This window comes from Passer montanus, unplaced genomic scaffold (assembly GCF_014805655.1).
Source record: "Passer montanus isolate IOZ18808 unplaced genomic scaffold, ASM1480565v1 scaffold137, whole genome shotgun sequence".
Classification (NCBI taxonomy): Eukaryota; Metazoa; Chordata; class Aves; order Passeriformes; family Passeridae; genus Passer; species Passer montanus.
This window is the reverse complement of record NW_024360608.1, coordinates 876,534-898,381: the sequence shown is the minus strand read 5'-3', so window position 1 is coordinate 898,381 and position 21,848 is coordinate 876,534. Positions and strand designations below refer to the sequence as shown.

General features: G+C 39.0%; 1 protein-coding gene across 7 annotated transcripts in view; it reads right to left on the bottom strand.

Moving 5' to 3' along the window:
- RIMKLB (ribosomal modification protein rimK like family member B) overlaps positions 1-21,848 on the bottom strand; it is a 50,400-nt gene that overhangs the window by 3,935 nt on the left and 24,617 nt on the right. For 6 of the 7 annotated variants that reach the window (XM_039699614.1, XM_039699615.1, XM_039699613.1 and 3 more), the window contains 4 exons: positions 14,175-14,405; positions 12,175-12,261; positions 9,104-9,307; positions 5,816-7,709 (listed from right to left, as the gene is read on the bottom strand). In XM_039699614.1, coding sequence (XP_039555548.1) covers positions 7,246-7,709; positions 9,104-9,307; positions 12,175-12,261; positions 14,175-14,405 — 986 coding nt within the window. In that variant the 3' untranslated portion in view covers positions 5,816-7,245. Of the gene's footprint in view, positions 1-727; positions 2,782-3,172; positions 7,710-9,103; positions 9,308-12,174; positions 12,262-14,174; positions 14,406-21,848 lie in introns of those variants that run through there. The other variant, XR_005626561.1, reaches the window with a different exon arrangement.

Genomic DNA, 21,848 nt, shown 5'->3' with positions numbered 1-21,848 from the left:
GTTTTTTTCTGATAGGAATGTGCAATCAAAGAAGTTTCAGAGCCAGTTAGAACTGAAGAGGTGGCTGAAACTACCAACTCTTAACCACAAACTCAGAAGCATTATATAATTTGCATTTCCCACTTCCAAAAATAATTTTAACTGTTGATGATTCAAACCTTTTTTTGCTACCTTGAGATTTAGGAAATCTCCATAAATAACACTGTTCTTTATTATCATGGCATTTCTAAGGCGTACATATATATACATATGTAAGCACATGTTGCTCCTAAGTAGCAAAAAAAGCAGTTGGGCTCTCAGCCTATGAGGCTGAAATGGTAAGGATGATGGTAAGGATGTTTTTTACCTTCATAAAAAAAAAATTCCATAGGATTGCAGAATCTTCCTCATTTATTCCTTGGTTTTTAAACTAGGTTACAATAAACATTTCACCAATGGCACAAATATGAACAGTCTTCTGTGGAGCACAGAACAACTGATGCATTCAGGGCTAGATGCATTCCTTTCAGCCTTATTTTCCAGTACTCTAAATATGTAATGATTTTGGTGAAATTTCGTTTTTTTAAGACAAATACTGTGTCTTATAAAGGCAGAGGGGAAACTGGAATGTTCAGTCAAAGATGACAATTAGGGCATCAGGTAACCAAACACCAACTGAGACAGATCAATGTGCCTCTTGTATTACAAGCAGTCTTTTGATGGTCAGAATTCTGTAAATCAGACTCACCATTCAAAGGGACAGTTCAGGGACTCTGTCTCTCTTCTCCATTCCCCTTACTCCAGCTAGTACTTTGCAATCCATTTCTCCCAGTACTGGAGGTTTCTCAGGTCACAGTCATGAGTGTCTTCTGCTGCTGCTGCTGTCACCTACCAGTTTTATTATTCTGTTGCAGCAGAAGGGCATATAGAAGAAGTTCTAGTTCAGCATGCACATAATCATCATCCCTTGTCTAAGAAGTCATGGCCTATTCAAGTTCTACATTTCCCCATACACCAGGCAAAACACTGGGCACAACCAAGATCAACACAAGGCTTTGAAAGTCATTCCATAAAGAGGAAGGAGCATGACCTGTTAAAACCACTTTTCAAGCTACAGTAAATATTAAAACTTTAAATATTACAAAATGCAGTAAATTTTGGTAAACTCTCCCCACTAAAGATGAATTGCAGACTCTGCAAAGAACTAGTACTGTATTTCTTTCAAGAAAATGTTCACATAGTAGATATCTAAAGTCAGGTTAGAGATGCAAAACTGTGATCCAACATGAATAAATTAATAAATCTGAGGAAAAGAAATTTTTAATTTAGACATTATTACAAACCCCAAAAAGACACCCAACCACATGCCTGAAAGTGTTACACCCGCGTCCTATAGCAGCTGATGCACAAAAATATACACAAATAAAGGAATAGGCCTGCCCAAAGCTGAGACGCAAGAAGTGGGTGTGTCTGAAAGGAAAAAGCATTGGAAACATAAGTATAACAGGTTTGTAAAATTACCTTGCAAGTAAAATTAAAAGATACAAATTATACACTCAATTATACCAATGAAATCAGATATCACTCTACTGACTTTCACAGAGTGATTCCAGGTTTATTTCAGTGTAATTGAGAGCAAAATTTGGCTCTAAAATGATTCCCTCCTACCTTAATTTGAAGCTACAATTTATTATATTGCTGGTAAGTTTGCTTTCTTTCAGGAAATATAAACTGAGACTATGAAAAATTGACTATTGTATGACGGTATAGAGGAGTAATGAATGTACACAGAAAAATAATCTGAAACAAGAGCTAATTCTTTACAGATGTCATGGGAAATATAATACTGCATTAGGAAAAACTTGGAAGCCTGTTTTTAGGCTAGTATTCCTTAACTTGGAAGAGTATTCCAATTGTCTGATATTTTACCTCTGAGTAAAACACAAGATTCTCCCCCTTAAATTAAGTTAAAAAATATTAAGTACCCCGTACTTTTACATTGTTTGAGATTAAGGGAGAGAGTTACCAAAGAAGGATAAAATGTACAAGCACTTTGATACAGCAGTAAGGGCAAGATAAAATGTGTCACCCCATCCTCCACAAACAGAAATGATCAGCTCAACAGTCTTTTACTGCAGCACACATATTGGTCCATCTGTCCTTTTTACAGGATCCTGCTCTATTGAATTGTAATAGAATTAACATTCTTAGTACTAGTTTTTCATTCCTATGAACTACTTATTTCTGCAGTTATATTTTATGTTCACTTAGCAAATGGAAAGCACTGTATCTTTCAAAAATCTAAGCGACAACGGTACACTTGAAGATAATCTAAAACTGATAAACAGGAAGGGAAATTAATGTATTACAAAACTATCCCTCATACAGTTGCATGGTGGACTCACTTTTGTCTCACCTGAGTAAAGTAAAGCACAATGACAGTTTTCTTAAAAGTCAACAAGTATAAGGAGGAGAAATAAGGAAATAAAGCAGGGTTTTCTCTAAATCCAGTTAAAGAAATCATTCAACAAGTATCACCAAAATGAACTGATGGGAAGAAAGGAAGGCAGACAAGTTAGCAAACTTATGAAGGTTAGAGTAAGAGCAGAAAAGTGTCAATTTACCTGACAATAGGTTGGTTTTGGATGTCACCAAACTGCTGCATTTACCATTTTACCCGCTTGCATTACTGGGGGGAAAAGTTTAGGAAGGAACATTCGCAAGGATTTTTCATAAGTTCTCACTCGTGCCATCGGAAAGGGGAGAAAGGGTTTTCTCTGGATTGTTTGACTTTTTTGGCTCCTGAAAAGTTTTGCAAAGAACAGTAACAAAGTGTGAACTGTTAGAACACATTTCTGTAAAAAAAGGGAGAATAAGTCACCCAAAATAGCACAAAAACAAATCCCACCCAAAATCCACACAGTTAATTTGTGTCATTGTTTTAAACAAATAAACAAAACAAAAGCTTTTCAACTCAAATTAGAAACATGGGAGGCTTGGAGACTTCCAACAGCAGATCCACCATCAGAATGCTCCAAAAGTCACCCTCAAAGGTTAAGAAAGATTTAAAGAAATAAAACAAAGGAAAAGGCAGCAAACATCTGGTTACAAATACTGCAATGTTCAGTTTAAAACAATTCCTAAAACAGTGAAAAAATTAAAAATTAAAAAAGACAGTAGCAACAGAAGTTACCTGTCCAAGCACCTACTATTCCATAGAGAGAACAGGAGTGGGTCGTGTGTCTCACACCAGCCATAAAGCCCATAAACCTTCTCAAAAAGAGTGAGCCATGAGAAAGATACTGTACGATCTGTTTTCAAAGTCTCTCTAAGCCCTTATGGTCCCTTATGTATTTAACTGACAGATTTTTGGAATGAGGGAATTTAGCGAGCGTCACTGGTTTCATTTGCTGGATTGTGCAGTCCGGTATAACATCTGAAGAAGTATCTCCTTTGCGTCTGACACACCCAGATGTTCCAGAGGTTATTTCCCGAGTAAATATCACACAGCAAAGATAGCATACGAAGTGGGAGAAAGTCATCTCAGAACAAAAAATGTAACAGTCAATGTAAACATCAAGCATTGACACTGTTTTACAAATAAGGTGTTGTAACATTACAAGAAAGGATTTTATAAAACACATTAAAGCATTAAATACAAGGATTAAGATACAATCCATACACTGACAGCAAGACATCAATTACAAACACAGTATGCTGAACAGAATAAAATCTCCAGCGTTACAAAGAACAAAATTTCATCAGATGTAGTTTAAAAAACTTATTCTTGCAAACAAGTTTCTAACTGGCTCTTTCAAACATTAAAATATACAAAAATAGTTGTATTACCATCAGCTGTATTGGCACCACTGTAATCCACCACTATGTTGACCATTTTTTCAGCACATTCTTCCAAACCCACATAAGGAGGTAGTGTTAGTGCAACTGTATGGAAGTTTAGCATGTGATTTTCAGCACACTGATCTGAAGAAAATAAAGTGTATAAAGCTGACATCTGTGGAGTTCACCATCAATGGGAAACACTGCCTGGTTACCACAGACTAGCTTTGTTGGTATTTTTCCCTTTGAGTAAAAACAAGATACCCTGCTTTCATCCCCAGGCCATTCTTTGCATTTCACTGTTTCAGGAGCAATGGGTAAGTAGGGAGTAAATACATGAGACAAATGTGCCCATTTGTACAAATGAACTCTCAAGCAAGGTATTCACACAGCATCAATACCGGATATCCAAACACACACACATGATGTTTCAAATCCTGTCTCCCTCTGTGACCACTATGCATAGACTTATCTCCAAACTAGTAATGGAAGCACCAATCAGAGGAGCAACTTATCAGAAGGCAGTCAAACTGCAATTCTCTCAACCCACTTGGGTCTTTTTTTAAAAAATCTTATGTTTACTTCAAGAATTTTACAACTGTGAGGTGTAACCTAGACATTCTGAAAAGGTGCTAGAAATGTAAGGCTCCTGTAAGCTACAAGATACTATAGGGACTCAAAAAAACAATCCAGAATATTCTGTTAACTTTCATCTAAAAGATGTTTCCTGTGATAGAAACACAAAGGCCTTTGTATACCAACTAGCACCTGTTTACTCCCTGCTGTTACTCCACATGTGCTCAACGTATGTCACAGCTAGAAAGGGAAGGATTGATCCTATCAGCCTGTCACGGAATGCAGGCACCTACCAGTAAAAAGGAAGAGACAAAAAAAGGAAAAACAACAACAACAAAAAAAGAGCCACCCTCCACCCCAAATTCCCCTTGGATAAACAAGCAAGGGAAGTAGAGCTCTTGGAAGAGACAGTTTACTGCTCAGTGACTAGATAATTAGGTTACTTTCATGTTCTGTCATTCTGTAACTCTTCACAGAAGCTGAAGACCTTTATATTCTTCAGGTATAACCTGTGCACTTGAAGGCTCAGTAAGAAGAAAATACCTTTAAAATACCTTTACTGCTGAAGATCGTTTTTTTGCTGGACCAGCTGGTCCACCCTCCTGCTTAACACCAACAGTCAACCTTTCACTTGATTTTAATAATAATATTTAATTCTACAAAAAAAAGCCATTTTATTACATTCCTTTTAAAATAAAAAAAAAAACCAAACTGTACAAAGAAGCATGATCAAACCTCCATAAAGTAGGTTAATATTGTTCTGTTTATTGCCTCTTGAAGACTCTCTGCATAGTGTCCGTGAGTTGTGTTTAAGGTCCAAGTGAAGGTAAAACAGCAGAGCAGCAGAGAGGTGAGGAAGGGCCACAGAGGTGGGCAGTGCAGAACCTCAGAGGGTACATGAGACATGCTCCATTAAAGTATCCAGAAAACAGCAGCATTGCACACACACAACCCCCCTCAAACAAACCTAGTTTCACAAGATGATTTTTCAATTGTAAACGTTTTACTTTGTTTTTAAAAAAGAGGCTTATCTTTATATATATATTTATATATATATATATATAGTTCCAGGGCTTTATGAACCCCAAGAATAAGAGGGAATGAAAAGGGAGAAGGAGGAGGAAAAGGAGGAGGAAGACAGGGACTGAAAAATGGACTCAGTATCTGTTTTGGTTATCTGTTTTCCAAACCAGCTCAAGGCTAATGACAAAATGCACAGCCAGAAGGATTAAGGAAAATCAGGAAGTCTGGAAAAAAGTTAGGAGCTAAACAGCCAACACCCTCAAAAAAATAAAGCAAAACAATTGTGCACACACAAACACACACAAGTGTGCACACTCACACCACACACATGTAAGGGTCTAGGATCAATCCCTTAATTGTTTGTGGACCTGGGTTGTTTTCTTTTTTTTCTTTTTTTAAACTCTGGCTGAGCTCTCTCTTTTTTTTTTTTTTTTTTTTTTTTTTTTTTTTTTTTTTTTTTGCCTTTTTCAAATCTGCCACGTTTTCCAAAGCTAAGAAGTGAATTTTTCTCCCCAGTTATACTCTTTGGGTTTATGCCAACATGGTTTTTTTACGTTCAGTGGGGAAAAAGTAAGCCTGGTAAGTATTGTATGAACTGCAGCTTTATTCTAAAAGTCCTCTGGATGACTAATCACTTTTAACCAGCTCTTCCCTCCTCCACACCTTACACATTCCTCCCTCCAAAAAAAAGCAAACAAAAAGAAACAAACAACCCCCCCACCAGTGTACAGGCTAACTCAGTGTTTTCTTAACAAACAGTCTGCGGTGTTTTCACTTTGGCCACTGTTAAAGATGCAGGCATAGAGAAGGGAGTGTTGGACTAGCATGTATTAAAGAAAAAGGAACATTAACATTGCAGATCTCTCTCAGAAAGACTAAAACACTAACAAATACAAGTCGTTGCACGTTTGCTTTAAACTAGTGTAATTCTTTTTCACATTTTTAGATTAAACATCATTTTGTATACCAAACATTACAGTGCTGTTTATCTCCTCCAATCATGCAAAAAATAGTTAAAAACGTGCCATTTCTGCCCACAAATAGATATGACCAATTCCCCTATATACCTTCCAAAATCAGGATTTGAAATGAGAAAAACATAAGTATCCTCCTTTAAAAGCTTTATAAAGGAATTTAGACACAAAAGCTGCCACTTAAAACCAAGATGATACAATTTACAGATTTTTACAGAAAGTTCACATTAAGTTAACTGACACTTCTCACAGCCTCATCATTTGAAAGGCCGTATCCTGCAAGGTCAGAAAGTGATGACTTTAAAAGGATCCTGAACTTACAGCTCCCATCTACAAGAGTAGGAACAGCAGGTGTCCAGAAATTTTGAAATACTTGGTGTTTAACACCTTCAACTCACATAAAGAATTTGAGGCACTCAGCAATTTACAGGATCAAGCCTTACAGAGGTAGAAGAGACTTAACTGGTGCAGTAATTCACAGAAGTTTCTAGAGAGCTGCCAGACAACTTTCTGAAAATCTTCAAGTGTGAATCACGCTTCAATGCTTGCCTGTGAAGACACATGAACTGCAATATATCTGGGACCAAAGCAGCATCCAAATAAAATTGCTGCTTGGTTACGAACTGAGCATCTCCACTGTAAAACTGATGAAGAATTAAGACAATTTAATGTTCTGCAAATGAGTAGGGACAGCAATCACAGCACATGTGCCTTTTACTTTTGCTCTCTCAACTGATATACCCACCCCCCTTTCCTCACTCCTCTGAGTGTTTCTGATAAACAGCATTGCAAGTTGGTTTAAAAAAAAAATTTACAAGAGAGAGTTCTGTTGGTCACCTATTTACACGTGGCATCACTCCACAAGGAGCTTGATCTCATTGGCTAGTAGCTGGTTCATGTTGAAGAGAGCCCCCGGGAGCTTGGTGAGCAACTCTCTCTCCGTGGTCTCAGGGTCGCTGTCGACAGAGCTGGAGCTAGCACTCATGTTGTCGACAGCGGCCCCAGCTGGAGGGCCCAGCTCTGGCTCGCTAGTCTCGCTGGCCGTGGACACCACGGAGAGCAAGGACATGCGCCGCGTCAAGCGGCCGGGGGCCAGCAGGGAAGCGGCATAGTCCGCTATGATACCAGCTACATCTAAATTACAAGCCTTGTCAAAGGCAATGAAACCTACATTTGCATTGGCCTCGCAGACGTAGAATGAGCCGTCGTCCTTCATCAGCAGGTCAATGCCGCACACATCCATGCCCAGGATGTTTGACACTTGGACTGCCAACTGCTTGCCTTGTTCGCTCAGTGAGCACATCATTCCTACGCCACCTGGAAGAAGTGAAAAGAACTTGCTGTCTGCACTCAGGTCACAAGTGACTGACAATCCTTCTCAACCGGGCAGTGCTTTTTGACTGGGAAGCTTCAAAGTCAGCCTGCAAGCACACTGCTCATGACTTAGAAAGCGACCTCCTTTCCACAGTAACTGCTAATGAACTTGATGCCACACCAGGATTTCAAATGATTATGACTTGTTTAAAACAGTTAAGCGATGACTTTTTAGTCAACAAAATACACATTTTTATGATCCCAGGATATTAAAAAAAATGAACTAACAAACCACCCTTGTTCCTTCTAAGGTAGAGGCTTTCCTTACATGTTTGTACGAGATCACAAGAAATATTTCAGCAAAATTAAACCTAGAGCTCTTGGCAAGACTAACTCTAACTGTATATATAATTGAGGGGAATGGGGATTAAGACATCATCTGCTCACATACCTCTCAACTTCCTACCACAGGTTACTGTCTCTAAAGCAAGAATTAGGGAACTTCTGTGTCTGAACCTCAGCTCATCAGGTTGACAGTCCACCAACTAAGTATTAACTGGCTCAGCTTAACCTATCACAATACTTCAATTGAAAAATAACCCAAATAATAAGAGACCAAAAAAAATAGCAGAAAAACCTTTCAGACTATATTTCCTCTGCATGAAGTAGTAACTGAAATCTCTTAGGCATTTTGACTAACCAAAACTGCACTATACATGAACACATTTTATCCCATCCCTGCTCACATTCAGTACAGTTTCAGCCAGGCACCCTCAATCATCCTTCCTCTTTCTACCTGCAGAAACCCTCAAGTCCAACACCCAAACCTATGCAGAATCTCAGTTCTGAGCATGCTACAATCAGTACAGTAACCTACTCTTTCTCCTAGATATGGTCTTGTGTAGCAGGGAGGAACCTGACAGACTTAAGGCAGCACAGAAAATGCACAATGCAATCCAATTGTTTACTGCCTTCAACAGCTTCCTCACTTAACATTTTCTTCTACTCTCTTGCCAAATGACTGACTTCTCCACCTCGCTTAAGTGTTGCTTTCTGTCTTCCTTAATTTTCTGATCCTCTCAACAGGATGAAACAAATGATAACATGGCATTAGCATCACACTGCCATTACCACATCAGTTGCTCCATTTGTGTTCTAGAACTTTCCCCTGCTTGTCATCATCCCATCTATCAAACACTCTGAGCAAAGATCATATCTCCTTCTGTGTTTGTTCAACATGCTTCTTACTTAATCCTTATTCTTGTGTTTCCCCTTTAAACCCCAGGGGTAAGCACAATTAACAAAAAATAACACCCGCAGCTTATTTCAGTCAGCTTTGTGATTTTTCATCTGGGTTGAAATATTCTGATCAAAACTATGAGCAATGCTTTTCCTACCAAGTGAGCAGTTACTCTGCATCCTGCCATCTGTCGAGCAGCGGAGCATGGTGCCCACCACACGGCCTCCCACTACGATGACGCGCACATCCTTCCCATGGGACTCCTTAACGTATTTTTGAAATAAGTAAGGGGCATCATGACGGATCAAATGGCTTAGGTCTGCCAAATGGTGCTTGTCTCGTGCCAGGAACACAGCTTTACCTGTATGGAGGAAAGAACATCGGGGTGTTGAAAGCAGCTACCCATCTGAACTGCATCAATTATTCAGCACATGAAAGTAAAACCTCTGACCAGCACACTGTCCATTCTCAGAGGCCCCATCTGTAGCTTATATCCATTTACAAATTCTTCCATGGACAACAGTGTTCCACTGATTCAGTGCTTTTAAGTGTTCAAGTACTGACAGAGCTGAGGAGACATGAGTTTAAAAAAAAAAAAGAAAAAGAAAGAAGTAAGGAAAAAGAAAAAATCTTTAGATAAAGGAGATGGTCTTGCAGTTTCAACTTCTTTTGGTACAAGTCCTTAGTGAGAGAAAAAAAAAGGAAGAAATACTGAAAGAGCAGCCGACATGTAATTAATAGCAATTTTGTTCATCCAAGAGGACGGGACCCACAGCCTACAGCTTTGACACACAGGAACCAACAACATGAAACTGCTGAACACTGGGCATCTAAGAACTCTGAAGTCTCTGGTGTGCCACTGCAAAACCACCCACTTCTCTTAAAAGGGCTCACAACTCCAGAATGAGGTCTGCAGTGGAACAACTACATTCAGAGGAAAATGTTCCACTTCACAGTATCCAAGATAATTTAGCAGAAGATTCCACGAGACATAAAATGGATAGATTGTCCTTCAACTGAAAAAAAAACCCTCTTGACAAATCACTACATTTTCTGCAAGCAAACATCTCTAGGACTTGGATTTTTTAACCTAAAATAAGTAATTTCATTTCCTTTTATTTTTAGAGCACGCCAAAGACTTCTTTGTTCTTTTCCAGTTGTATTCACACTGGTTAAAGTCATCCCTGAACTACTTTCTATCAAATTTCCAGTCTCAGAAGACTGCATCCCTTTCCATCTTTACCTACATTTCCCAGCTTCTTTTCCCCTTTCTTAAGGGCTCTATGTCATATTAGATTTATGTTTTGCAATAAGGCTGCACACTTTCTCTTGAAGCAGAACTGTCATTCAATTCTGTTATGGTGCTAACAGAGTACAAACATAAGTTCATAAACTGCCCTCCTTAAGTAAGAGAACAGAAATGCAGCAGTAGCAGGACTAGGATAAATAATGTGTAAAGAATTCCACCAAGTGTTCCTATGCCCTACTAGAGTAGTCTCTGTTTAGACAGGATTTAAGGTCTCCATAACACAGAACACTGCTTGAGGAACATGGAATTTCTCATTACAGAGACATGAGAATGCAAGCTTAAAATTCACAAAAAGAAAAAACTTCCATGTTCTTTCTCCCACTTCAAACTTTAACTCTTCTACAGGCAATTAATAATCCTGCTGTATTCCTGAAATGGAAAAGGAAGAATGATGCCTTGGAGACAAACTACTTAGTTCTTGCAAATTATCCAGTATCATGACATCTTGGTAAAACCAGGATTGGCTTGTTTGCTGCAGCAGCAAACTGTGCAGAAAACTGGCCTAGAACAGTATGACTTTTATTCATCAGCCAGTACCTATGACCACATTTGCCTATTTATTTTAAATATAATTTGCAAATGGCTGCTCTTCAATTAATTTGAAAAAATTTTCCCAACTCTCTTAATGTGAAAAGATATGTACTTTGCATAAATTTGCATTAAAATGCTTGGAATTTCAAGTGCTCTAAAGCAAACCTTGTAAACAGATTTACAGGAATCCTAGATAAAAAAGGGAGAAGAAAATCAATAGCTGGAACTCTAAAATTATTTAGTAGATCTTCACTGGAGGCAGTTAAGTCAAATCCACTGTCTCAGATATTCCACAGCTGTCAATTTGACCTTGCTGCAACACCAAATTCCACCTCGGCTTTAGAGCTCCACCCACCCTTTAAAGCCACACTAACAGGTATTGCTGCTAACAGCAGCAGATCTGATCTTCCTCAGCCCCAGCATTTACATCAACACAAGCCATTGTGCGAGTAAGAGCTAGGTCATGTAAGGAATTAATCTGAGTAAAAATAACCCATCTAGATCCATTCGGCATCAGTTCCTGATCCATTTACTACATGGCTACAGAAGCACTCATGCCAGCAAAACAGAAGCATCAGAGCAGCAGAGAGTGAGAGCAAATTGATGGACAGAAAGAAAGAAGTGGTATCCTCTAGTTATGATTTTGTTTGAAGTACCTTCTGGTTTTGTGCCTTAACTTTATTTTTAGTCTCTTTATAGAACAAGTATTTATTAAATTTGTTTTAAAGTATATTAGAAACAAAGCAACTTCCTGTGCAAATAACCTCTGAAATTGATTTAAACATGGTTTCCTTTAGTAACCACTATTTAACACTAAATTAAGTTGATATTTGTTTTATATTCAACATTTAAAACATAAGACTGGTAACAGAGCAATTTAATCTGAACCTGAGGTAATACCACCAGCACTGTCAGAGGTATTTTTCTGAAAAGCAGAGATTCAGTTTTGCAAACAATACATAAGATTTTAATTAAATCAGAATCCTAACTATAGACAAAGTTGAGTAGGAAAAAAGTCACTGAATGAACTGAGATTTCATTTCTTAGGCCTATTTAAAAACTCCCCTAAAATCCATGTAGGCTTCTTTCAACTTCACGAAGGCCAGACCTCCCATTATTCCAGTTCAAAGCTTTCCTCATAGAAGTCATCAATGCACCACAATTCTGAATGCTTTGCCCCCTGCCTTTGCAAGACTGGGTTCTACTAAAACTGTTTCCCAGTGCTGCAGCCTATGCAACATTCAGCATTCAAGAGTGGTAGAATTTAGATGTATTTGAAAGAAGTCCAATACCTAACAGATCTTCTTAACTATCACTCCTTGATGAGACAAAATGTTGGGAGTGCTTCTCAGAACACTCCCTGCCCTCACCCCTGCCCTCACACCCACCTCGATGACCCCGCGTGTTCTTCACCACCATAGGGAACTCCAGCACTTCCGCCTCATCAATCATTTTGGAAAAATTCTCATGACCACCTGGCAAAAAGAAAACCAACAACATTATGTGCCACCAGTCTGCTGTGGCCAAATTTGGGATGTACTTGCCGTACATTCCTCCCACCCTTACAGCTTAGATAATGCAGAGAAATCATCAGTTAGGAGGACCTTGGTCATGAAGCATGATCAGACTTTGAAGGTGTTTGTGACCTGTGGGATACTAAGACCTACTTCCTTTTGAGTTGAAGACACAAATTGACAAAGGCCGCTTGATCACAATCCCAAAAGACTCACTCTAATCTTCCAAATCCAAATGCCCCAATTCTACCATCTTGTTCCAGTTTATCACTTCTACTTTACTTCCATCTTTTCAAATGTCTAACAGGAAAACAGAAGACACATAACACTAGTAACAGTTCCAAACTACTAACCAGGAAAGCAACATGGAACACAATGACAAGGCATAATTCACAGAGCAGCAGCAACCCAGACCTTGTCAGTCCACCTCCCCCTTCTCAAGGCTTAAGTCTCCTGTATCTCATTCTGCCTATATCCTGAAGTAGTTCTTCAACCTTTTAATCTCATTGCATCTGTAAGGACCTTAGAGAGTAGCTTTTAATGGCCATTCACACAATTATGTTTGATACTTCAAGGTTACTTGAGTTCAATTCAAAGAAGGCTGACCACAGCACAAGAAATACAGACGAGAAAAGTCAGCAAACAAAGGTATGAGCCCCCTCTAACACATCATGCAGTAAAGTGCAGAAGTCAAGCCAAGACACAAAGTCACAAAGCCAGCAACAGCCTTCACGACCCTGCCATGGAGTTTAATGCTTGTCATGGAGTAACATCTCAGTCAGCACACGCTGCTTTACTTGGCAAAGTCAGCCCTCACTGATAACTTGATACTTGCAGTTTAAAAAAAACAAAAAGAAAAAAGAAAAGAAGAAAGGAAAGTCATGCTTCTGTCAAATTCCAGAGGCAGACACTAACAGAAGTGGGAAGGCATAATGACCAAAGAGGTATGTTCTGCAATTATTAAGCATCATTCCTGGTCTCCCCTTCCCCCAAAAAATTAAAAACTCATTCCTTTCTCAACAAGTTAAAGCAACCACATCTATAAATAAAGGGTATATTTCTTCTCAAATGTTTTTTCACAGTAATTGATAGAAAAGCCACGGTTTTGTCCATTTTTTTTCTCATTTTGTCACATTCCCATTACAAAAGTCTATTGATGCAATCACACAAAGGGGAGGAAAGCACTGGTATTCCCAGAAGGAACAGAAGGTTGAGAAGTATCTACAGTTCTTTAACAAGTTGTAATTAAAAGCAGAAATAGCATCAGGGTAGCTCAGACAAATGGTTCCTCCAATCTAGCACTCTGTCAGGAACCAGATATACCAGAGATTCAGAGGTAGGCACGATAAACAATAATTAACTGTTTTGGCGGGAAACAAAGCCTAAACTATTGTTAAAAGATGAACACAAGGGCTCATACTCCTTGCTAGTCTTGTCCTTTCACAAAAACTGATGTATTTGCAGACATTTTTATTCATATAGCAGTTTAATCTACTTTCAGGCTGTACCAAAGTCCAGTTTTCTGCAGTACTTATGACACTTAGTACCCCAAGCTCTTGTCTGCTGTTTTGGGCAATTGGAAAAGAACAGAAAGAACAGAAAGTATTATAGCACTAACAGCCAAAGTCGGCTGCTTGGAAGGTTAAGGTACAGCTCAAGTACTCTTTTCAAAGCATCAAAAGCCAGTCAACAAGGACAAAACCAGAATCTGTGTATCACGATTTTAACCTCCTTTTTGGTTACTCAACACTTAGCTGAGGAACTGGCCTCATGCTACTTAAATTTCTATGGATTTCCAAAACCTAAATCTTTTGCACTGCAAAAGCACAAGTTGTCTAGGCAACTATGCTACCCTTTTCATCCAACAGCCTTACCATATGAAAAAGTGTCTGGAAGAGGCACACCATGGCCAGCAAGTTCTTGAAACGTCCAGAACTTGTTGACACAGTTGAGGATGGCTTGAGGACGATTCATCAATCGACAGCCCATCTTCTCTAGGTGGCGAAGGACTGTGATGTCGCTGTCACTCTGGACCCAAGGTGTTGGCACACGCACAACCACCACTTGTGGGTAAGCAGTAATGAGCTCCCCTTTCACCCGGAGACCTAAAGAAGGAAGAGAGAAAACAACCCAGTCTTAAGTCATAAGGTCTCCAAGAGAAGGTAAACAGGCACAGCAATACTGTACTATCTGTGATCAGAGAGATACCAGACTTCAACAGAGTGTTAAAACAGCACAACTCTCCCTAGCACACATCTTGTCAGCTATGCTGTTTCACTCATGTCACTCTTAACTCACTTAAAACTAGGACCAAGCAAAAACCAGACTTAATTAGGGCACACAGTCTTGGGCTCCTTCCCAGGGTGATGGACGTTTGTTTACAGGTTGACACTCCATCCCTTCTACAGTGTAAGCTGTACACTACACTCACATCAGCTGTACCAACAGCTCAGGAGGTTCCTGCCTCCCACTGCTGGTTCTTGCCTACAGGATGCAGTTCATACCTTTCCCAGTCCCAGCTGTATTGATCCCTCTGTTTGTGGCACCACATTACACAACATATTGCCAAAGTAACAGAGACTAGATACGATCCTTAAAAAAACACAAAAAACCAGCAGTATTTTTAACAGGTCATTTCAACAATCTGATTTGTATTAAATTAAGTAGTCAGAAATAATTTTATCAGCTAACAGGGAAGCACCCTGTGACAAAGGCAGGAACTAGAAGGAAAGCCAGCTTTGCCAACAAGATCAATATATTACTTAATCATGACCTATAGTTTTACAGGCTAATTCTCTGAAAAGGAAACACTGAAAGACGAGCTGCAGGAATAGGCATACAACAGAATTGGACAGGAAGGCATCAAGCTCAATGGAGACAGTCTGGCATCTGAGGACTTTCTTTGTTTGAAAAGACAAACAAGGTTTGATATTTACTTTATTTGCCTTATGTTCAAAGCAAAAATTTATGACTTCAGCAAAAAATACTCAGCTCACACTGTTGTCAGCACCTTAAGGGTTAAAAAAATAAAATAAGAAAAAGTGAGCTGAGAAATCACAGTGCCTCTGCAGCTTGTGCCTACCAAAGACCACCTGTAACTTGTGAGATCTAACCACACTTTATTACCTGATTAATATATTTCAAAGATGCTACATTACAAATACAGACTTATATTTACTCTGCATGAAGGCACTGATTGCCAAGCTATATATTGCATTTCAAGGTGCATTAGAATTAAGTGGGGGAGAATTGGGATGGAGAGGGGAGAGAAGAAGTGGGGGTTTCCCCCACTCTGTACTTCCCTTTTTTCTTTTCTTCTCCCAACCAGGATGTATATTAGACTTTGCATTAAACATAATGAAGCAACCACCTAACTCCCAAAATGGAAGTTGAAATGTGCTGCCCAGTCCTCAGGAGAACACAGAACCACACTCTGGAAAGGCCAAAACAGAGCCACATCCAATACAAATCCCTTCTTCCAATCCCCACAGCCATAATTGCACAGAGATGAGCAAACATAAGCAGACGGGTGCTCTGGCTGCTCACCTCATTAGCACCAAGCACTGCCGCATTGCAGCTGACATGACTCGCGTGTTTAAGCAAGCAGGCTTCAGACACACACACACACCCCATTTTAGAGAGGCATCTCAAGCAATATTAAAAACAAGACACTGCTACAAACCTAAGCAGACTGTGAACAGCACAAAATGGACTACCATCTCCTTTAGCCAGAAAAGGAGTACAGATTCAGCAAGCAGAGGATTTTTTTACTTATTAGTCAGATTCCACCTTACACATGTCTTTTTCCATTTAGGTGCATGCCCAATTACACCCACTTTTTGCCAATGTAATTGCATGCACGTCCTGACCCACATGCAAGCTGTGCAACAATCATTCTAAAAAGGACTGCATTTTCTACACAGCCCCAAACTGCCACCGTTATCTGTGTTGTGAACCAAAACGACACAGTTTTCAAATTCGTAATCTCTCAGTCTATTTTGTTGTTTTGCTTTAAAGTCACGCCACATGCTGAAGTTTTGCACCATGGATTCTGAAAAAGAAAAACAGCAGTTTGAGGAGATGTGTTTGTCTCACCTGGAATTCTTCTGAGTACCTCTGTTAGGCTTGACTATCAGACTGGTCACCAGTTAAATTCAGCCAGGTCACCATCCCCCCTGAAAGTGGCTTTGGAAGTACAATGATGTTATCAACAGAACAGTCTGAGCTTTTGTTTCAGATTCAGTCATATTCTCTGGTCTGGATACTGTTCTCCCCAGAACGAAATTCCTCTCCCCTTACAGAAGGCAGTTTACAAACAAAAGAAGAGCTATTCAATGAAATGTATAATGTGAGTCACTACTACTGATATGCACCATAAAAATTAGCTGCAGTCTCCCAGCAACACAGAAACGGAAGCAGCTTTATTACAGTAAAAAGGAGAGGCAGATTCTGCCATTTTGGAACAAGTGTGCCTTCAGCATCTGAGACCCATCAGTTAACAATCAGGTTATTAATGGTCATTATTGCCAAGTGGGCTGATAAAATAATATTTATTCACTATAATGCACTGAAAGCAGTAACACAGAAGATACTAATGCATACGGGTAATTTTTTTGCGAAGAACTGATTCATGAATGCAAAGAATAGGGGAAAAAAGACTACAGAGATGTTGCATAATGGTTAAGAGGTAATTTTTTTTTCTTTTAAAATCATAGATTGTGCTAAGGGACCCACAAGGCTCATCATGTCCAACTCCTATCATTGCACAGAACAGCCCAAATAACCACACCTTGTACCCAGGAGCATTGTCCAAACACTTCTTGAACTCTGTCAGGCTTGGTGCTATGACCACTTTCCTGGGGAGCCTGTTCCAATGCCCAGACACCTCAGTGTGAAAAACTTTCTTCTAATACTCAACCTGAACCTCCCCTGACTCAGCTTCAGGCCATTCCCTCAAGTCCTGTCACTGGTCACCTCAGAGAAGAGATCAGTGCCTGCCGCTCTGCTTCCCCTCATGAGGAAGCTACAGACTACTCAAGGTCTTCCCTCAGCCTCCTCTTCTCCAGGCTGAACAAACCAAGTGACCTTTTTCAGTGTGGTACACAAAACTGCACACAGCTGAGATGAACCCTCTTTTCTTTGTAGTTATAGGGTCATCAGGATCCCAAAACAGAAAAGCAGGTTACACTCACTGTTGCCTATGGACAATGAACTGACCTCACAAATACACAGAAAGCAGACACTCAGATCATACAGAAATACCTTGACAAATAACAAGTTAATCCATTCATTGACATTTTCAGTGGATGCCCATAACATTGCAGACACAGCAAAGAGACAGCTATACAGTCCTTTGAATTACCCATAACATAAGCCAGGAAAGGAAAATTCAAGCTTATCCAACACTGTGAACTTTCTCATCATATAACAACCATTTTACCAGAGCCTGAGGAACAATTTTTTAGGTTATCACAAAATATTTGGTGTTGTTTGGTTCTATGATATAAAGACTCATGAGCTGGAATATCACACAGTAAAAACAGATGTAAACCCTGCTCTTCAACAAGACCTATTCTTTTACTCAGTTCCAGCTGTCTTTGTTCTTTCTCTACAAGACAAAATTCTCCAAAATGGAACATGGTACACCTATAACATTAGACACTAATCACCACAGTATTCAGACAAAGTACAGAAGGAATTTTTGCAATGTGAACTGTAATCACCTGGGAATAAACCTCACCAGTTACACCATACCCCTCAAAGTCAGAGCCTCAAGTTTCTTTCAAAACCAGCTCAAAGTAGCACATGATAGAACTGAGTGGGAAAATTCATGATTATTCATCAGTTGGTCCAGCCACTCCTCCTGCTTTTCACTCTCAAAGAACAGCAGGCAAGCTTAAAATGCAAAGCAGCTGGTCACTGCTAAAAAGGATTATTTTGACCCAAAAGGAGAAGCCATCACATGAACCTGTGAAAACCACAGAAAACAGAGCATTAAACTGTACTGAAGACAGAAGAAAGAGGCAGAGATGACTACTGCTGTTATCTGTGAAATCAGAAGATGTGCATCTACATCCTTAGAAAGCTCCTGAGATACTAACCTCCAGCACAGCAGAGCCTATTTACATAGTAAGATACTCAGGATGACAGCTGTCTCTCAGAAACTGATTATTTAGTACAATTTAGGGTGGACAAACATTCTCTGGACAAACATACTCACAATGATGGCATCATGGATAGCTAAAAAGATCAAGATTTCAAGAAACTGTGTGTGCCTTCTGAACATTTTAATACACATCCAAGCAGTATTTTAAATTGCTTACATTTTTGAAACTCATTATATTCCATTTGCAGCCTACACAAATCCCTTCCAATCTCTACAAGACTCATTCATCAGCAGATTAGTAACTACTGCAAAGCAGTATCTCATGTCCAGTTTGCATGTTACAAACAACTGTACTTTTAGTTGAAACAATGCAAGCGCTTTCACAGAAAAAATGTCATTTCAGAATGTAAGTCTAAAAATTCCAAGACTGCAAGGACATCAAAAATATTTTCAGATGCTTTATATATCTTGATTTAGCAAACATCAGGCACTTTTAACAAAGATTAAACCTCAGTAATATTAAATAAATTTATAAAAGGCAAAGCTTTCCACTGTGCCTGGAGACAGCCGGTGCACTGCCTTGCTACTCATGGAAGCTCATGACCTATCAAATCTATTTCTGACCAAACAGATCAAAAGAGCAGGAATGAGGCACAAAAGGTGCATCTTTCAAATTGACTTCCGGTATACATTTCACAGAATTTGTCTGAGAATTGTGTGGCTATGAGAAGTTCCCAAACATGACAACACAGTTAATGTACACGTAATTCAAAAATCCTCACTGTGTGGCCTCAGCTGCCACAGGCTGCCATTGTAACTTCAGTGACTACCTCTGCCTTTAGCAAAACCCCCAATAAACATCAGCTCTCTGAAATACGTAAGTAAAACAAAGCAGGAAAAAAGTGTTTCAGTATTCAGACAGATCCAGGATGTGAAATACTTTTTCTAACAGGCATACCAGCATATAAGTGGTTGGTCATCATGCATGCAGCACTACAAAAAATAAAATCTAAATCAAATTTCAGTAGCACAAAACATACATCAGCTCCCACCACATTTCCAACAGGAGCTAGCAGGGTCTGGGAACTTCCAGATATATTACCCAGATTTTTCCTCAGAGGCTGTAGGCTACCCCGAAAGTCTCCAGCTCTCAGAACTTTGTTATACAAATTTATTCATCCACCCATCCATGGGGCTGCTAATGTTTCCCAAATGAACAGTCACTCAGCAAGCAGGCTATAATGAATTCAGCTCAGTCAGCTGGGAGAAACAGGCAAGCCTTCTATCACACTAACCTTTCCTCATATTTTGATGATATTGCATCCTGCTACTTGCTCTTCACAATTCACCAGTTGTTCTCACAGACATCACTGAATTTTTCTACAAGCCTGGACTGACTCCTGCTCTCAAATCAGTGCATTCCTATTTCATTTGTCCTCCCAATATCTGTCACCCACAAGACACTGCACAATATTTGCATTAAATCATTATAAAGTGTTTAATAATTACTTACAGTTTACTTGCAGGAAATTAAATGTGTTTCACCGTAATTGCCATGTTAAAGCAAGCTTAAAGCTCAGAAGGGAGATATCCCAAACCTAAACAGCAAATTACTGCAATAACAAGTTATACATTACCTCACTAAACTCCATCACAACTAAATCTCTAAAATTTTCAAAACTTAGCATACTTCAAATATACATTCTGCCAAGACTGTGTCAGAATTAAGGAATAATTAACAGAAGTAGAATTAACGTTAATGAAATACTACTCTATATCTCAAAAGCTTGCTGCTATATTAATTTAACTTTATGTATCTATTTATAACCCAACTATAAACAACATAAAGTTTCCAGAAATTGGATGATAAACATTCTTTTTTTCCAACTTCTTTTTTCAAACCTTCGCTGAAAAACATAACTTTATTGAAATATACAAGCATTTTGGGGCAATTGGCAATTCCTGGGGATTTTGCCAAAGACAGAGGCAGTCACTGAAGTTAAATTCCTCTTCTGAGAAGTGGCTGATTGTGGCAGCTGTATGCTAGATAAAGGATCACACTTCAAATGCAATTTTATTTGAACCAGAACTTAAACCTCTGAAAGGCAGCTAAGCACTGAAATTTTAGAGAATCACCAATTTATTAACACCAAACTTAACTTCCCCCTTTGAAGTTGCACAGGAATTTTGCTATATCACTTATCACCTGACAGCCACAGTTTATTAGTCTGAACATTAAGTTGCCACAATTCCTCCAAAATGTCACTGCCATGTAAAAGCCTCTTTAGTATCTAGTATTACCAAGCTATTTTTGACTCTAGTGTCCACAGAAACAGATTTCTCCAATAGTTCTGTGATGGGTGTTTTAAGTTCAAATTTTCTCCCTTCCTGTCCTGCTCACTAGTTTTTTCAAACCAAATTAACAAGTGCTAATATTCAACCCTATGTGTTTAATATGACTTCATCCTACTTCACTACAAAAACTTAACCAGAAAGGCTTCCCACCAAGACACACTTCCATAGCTCAGCAGCACCAAGGAAATCACACAGAGCAGAGACAAAATTGATCTCTCTAGAAGAGTACTATGTCACTGTATTCAGAAAAAAAAAAGTATTTTGGAAACCAGGAGCTGTAGATTTAGCAAACCCTTTGATGAAACCTTTACCTAAACCCACTGCTCAGCACAGATCACACTTCAAAAGCAGACATCTGTTTATAATCCAGACATGATATTTTAGTTCCTATATGGTTTAGGTGAGGCCTCTTTATATCTCATTAGGACTTTTGTACAATAGTTCCACAAGGTGATCTCAGAACATTCCTGGGTCAAGTAAGCATGATTGACAGAGTTTTAGATGTCTAAAGCATCCTCAACTGAGAGAACATCTACTTTTGGCAGGTCTGTCCTGTATCATCTATCCAGAGCTTACCGACACTAAGAGCCTTAGAAATAACAAGTTCTGGAATCCCTTCCCCAACTCAAATGCAGAAAGTCATAAACACTAAACAATCCCATCCTAATTCAGTGTTACAGAACAAGAACAGAATCATAAAATCATTAAGGCTGTAAAAAACCTGTAAAGTCAAGTCCAACTATTAACACAGAATTGCTAAATATATGTAAACTAACCTTACTGTAAACTAACTCCACTCTTAATACTCAAGTCTTTCCCATGTTTTACAAGTGCTGTTTCTGTTCATTCTGAACAGCAGATGAAGAAAATAAGTTAAGGATACAACTGAAAAAAAAAAAAAGGCTGACTGAAAAAGTCTTTCCAAAAGCAGAAACAACTCCCAAGGAAGGTTTCAAGCAACCCATAATAGGTTCTCCTCCCATCTGGGATCAATCAGATTTGTTTCCTGTAATATCAAAACCTAATAAATACCTTTAAAATGCCTAACATAATGCACCTCATCTCTCTCTGCTACCAAACAATACCT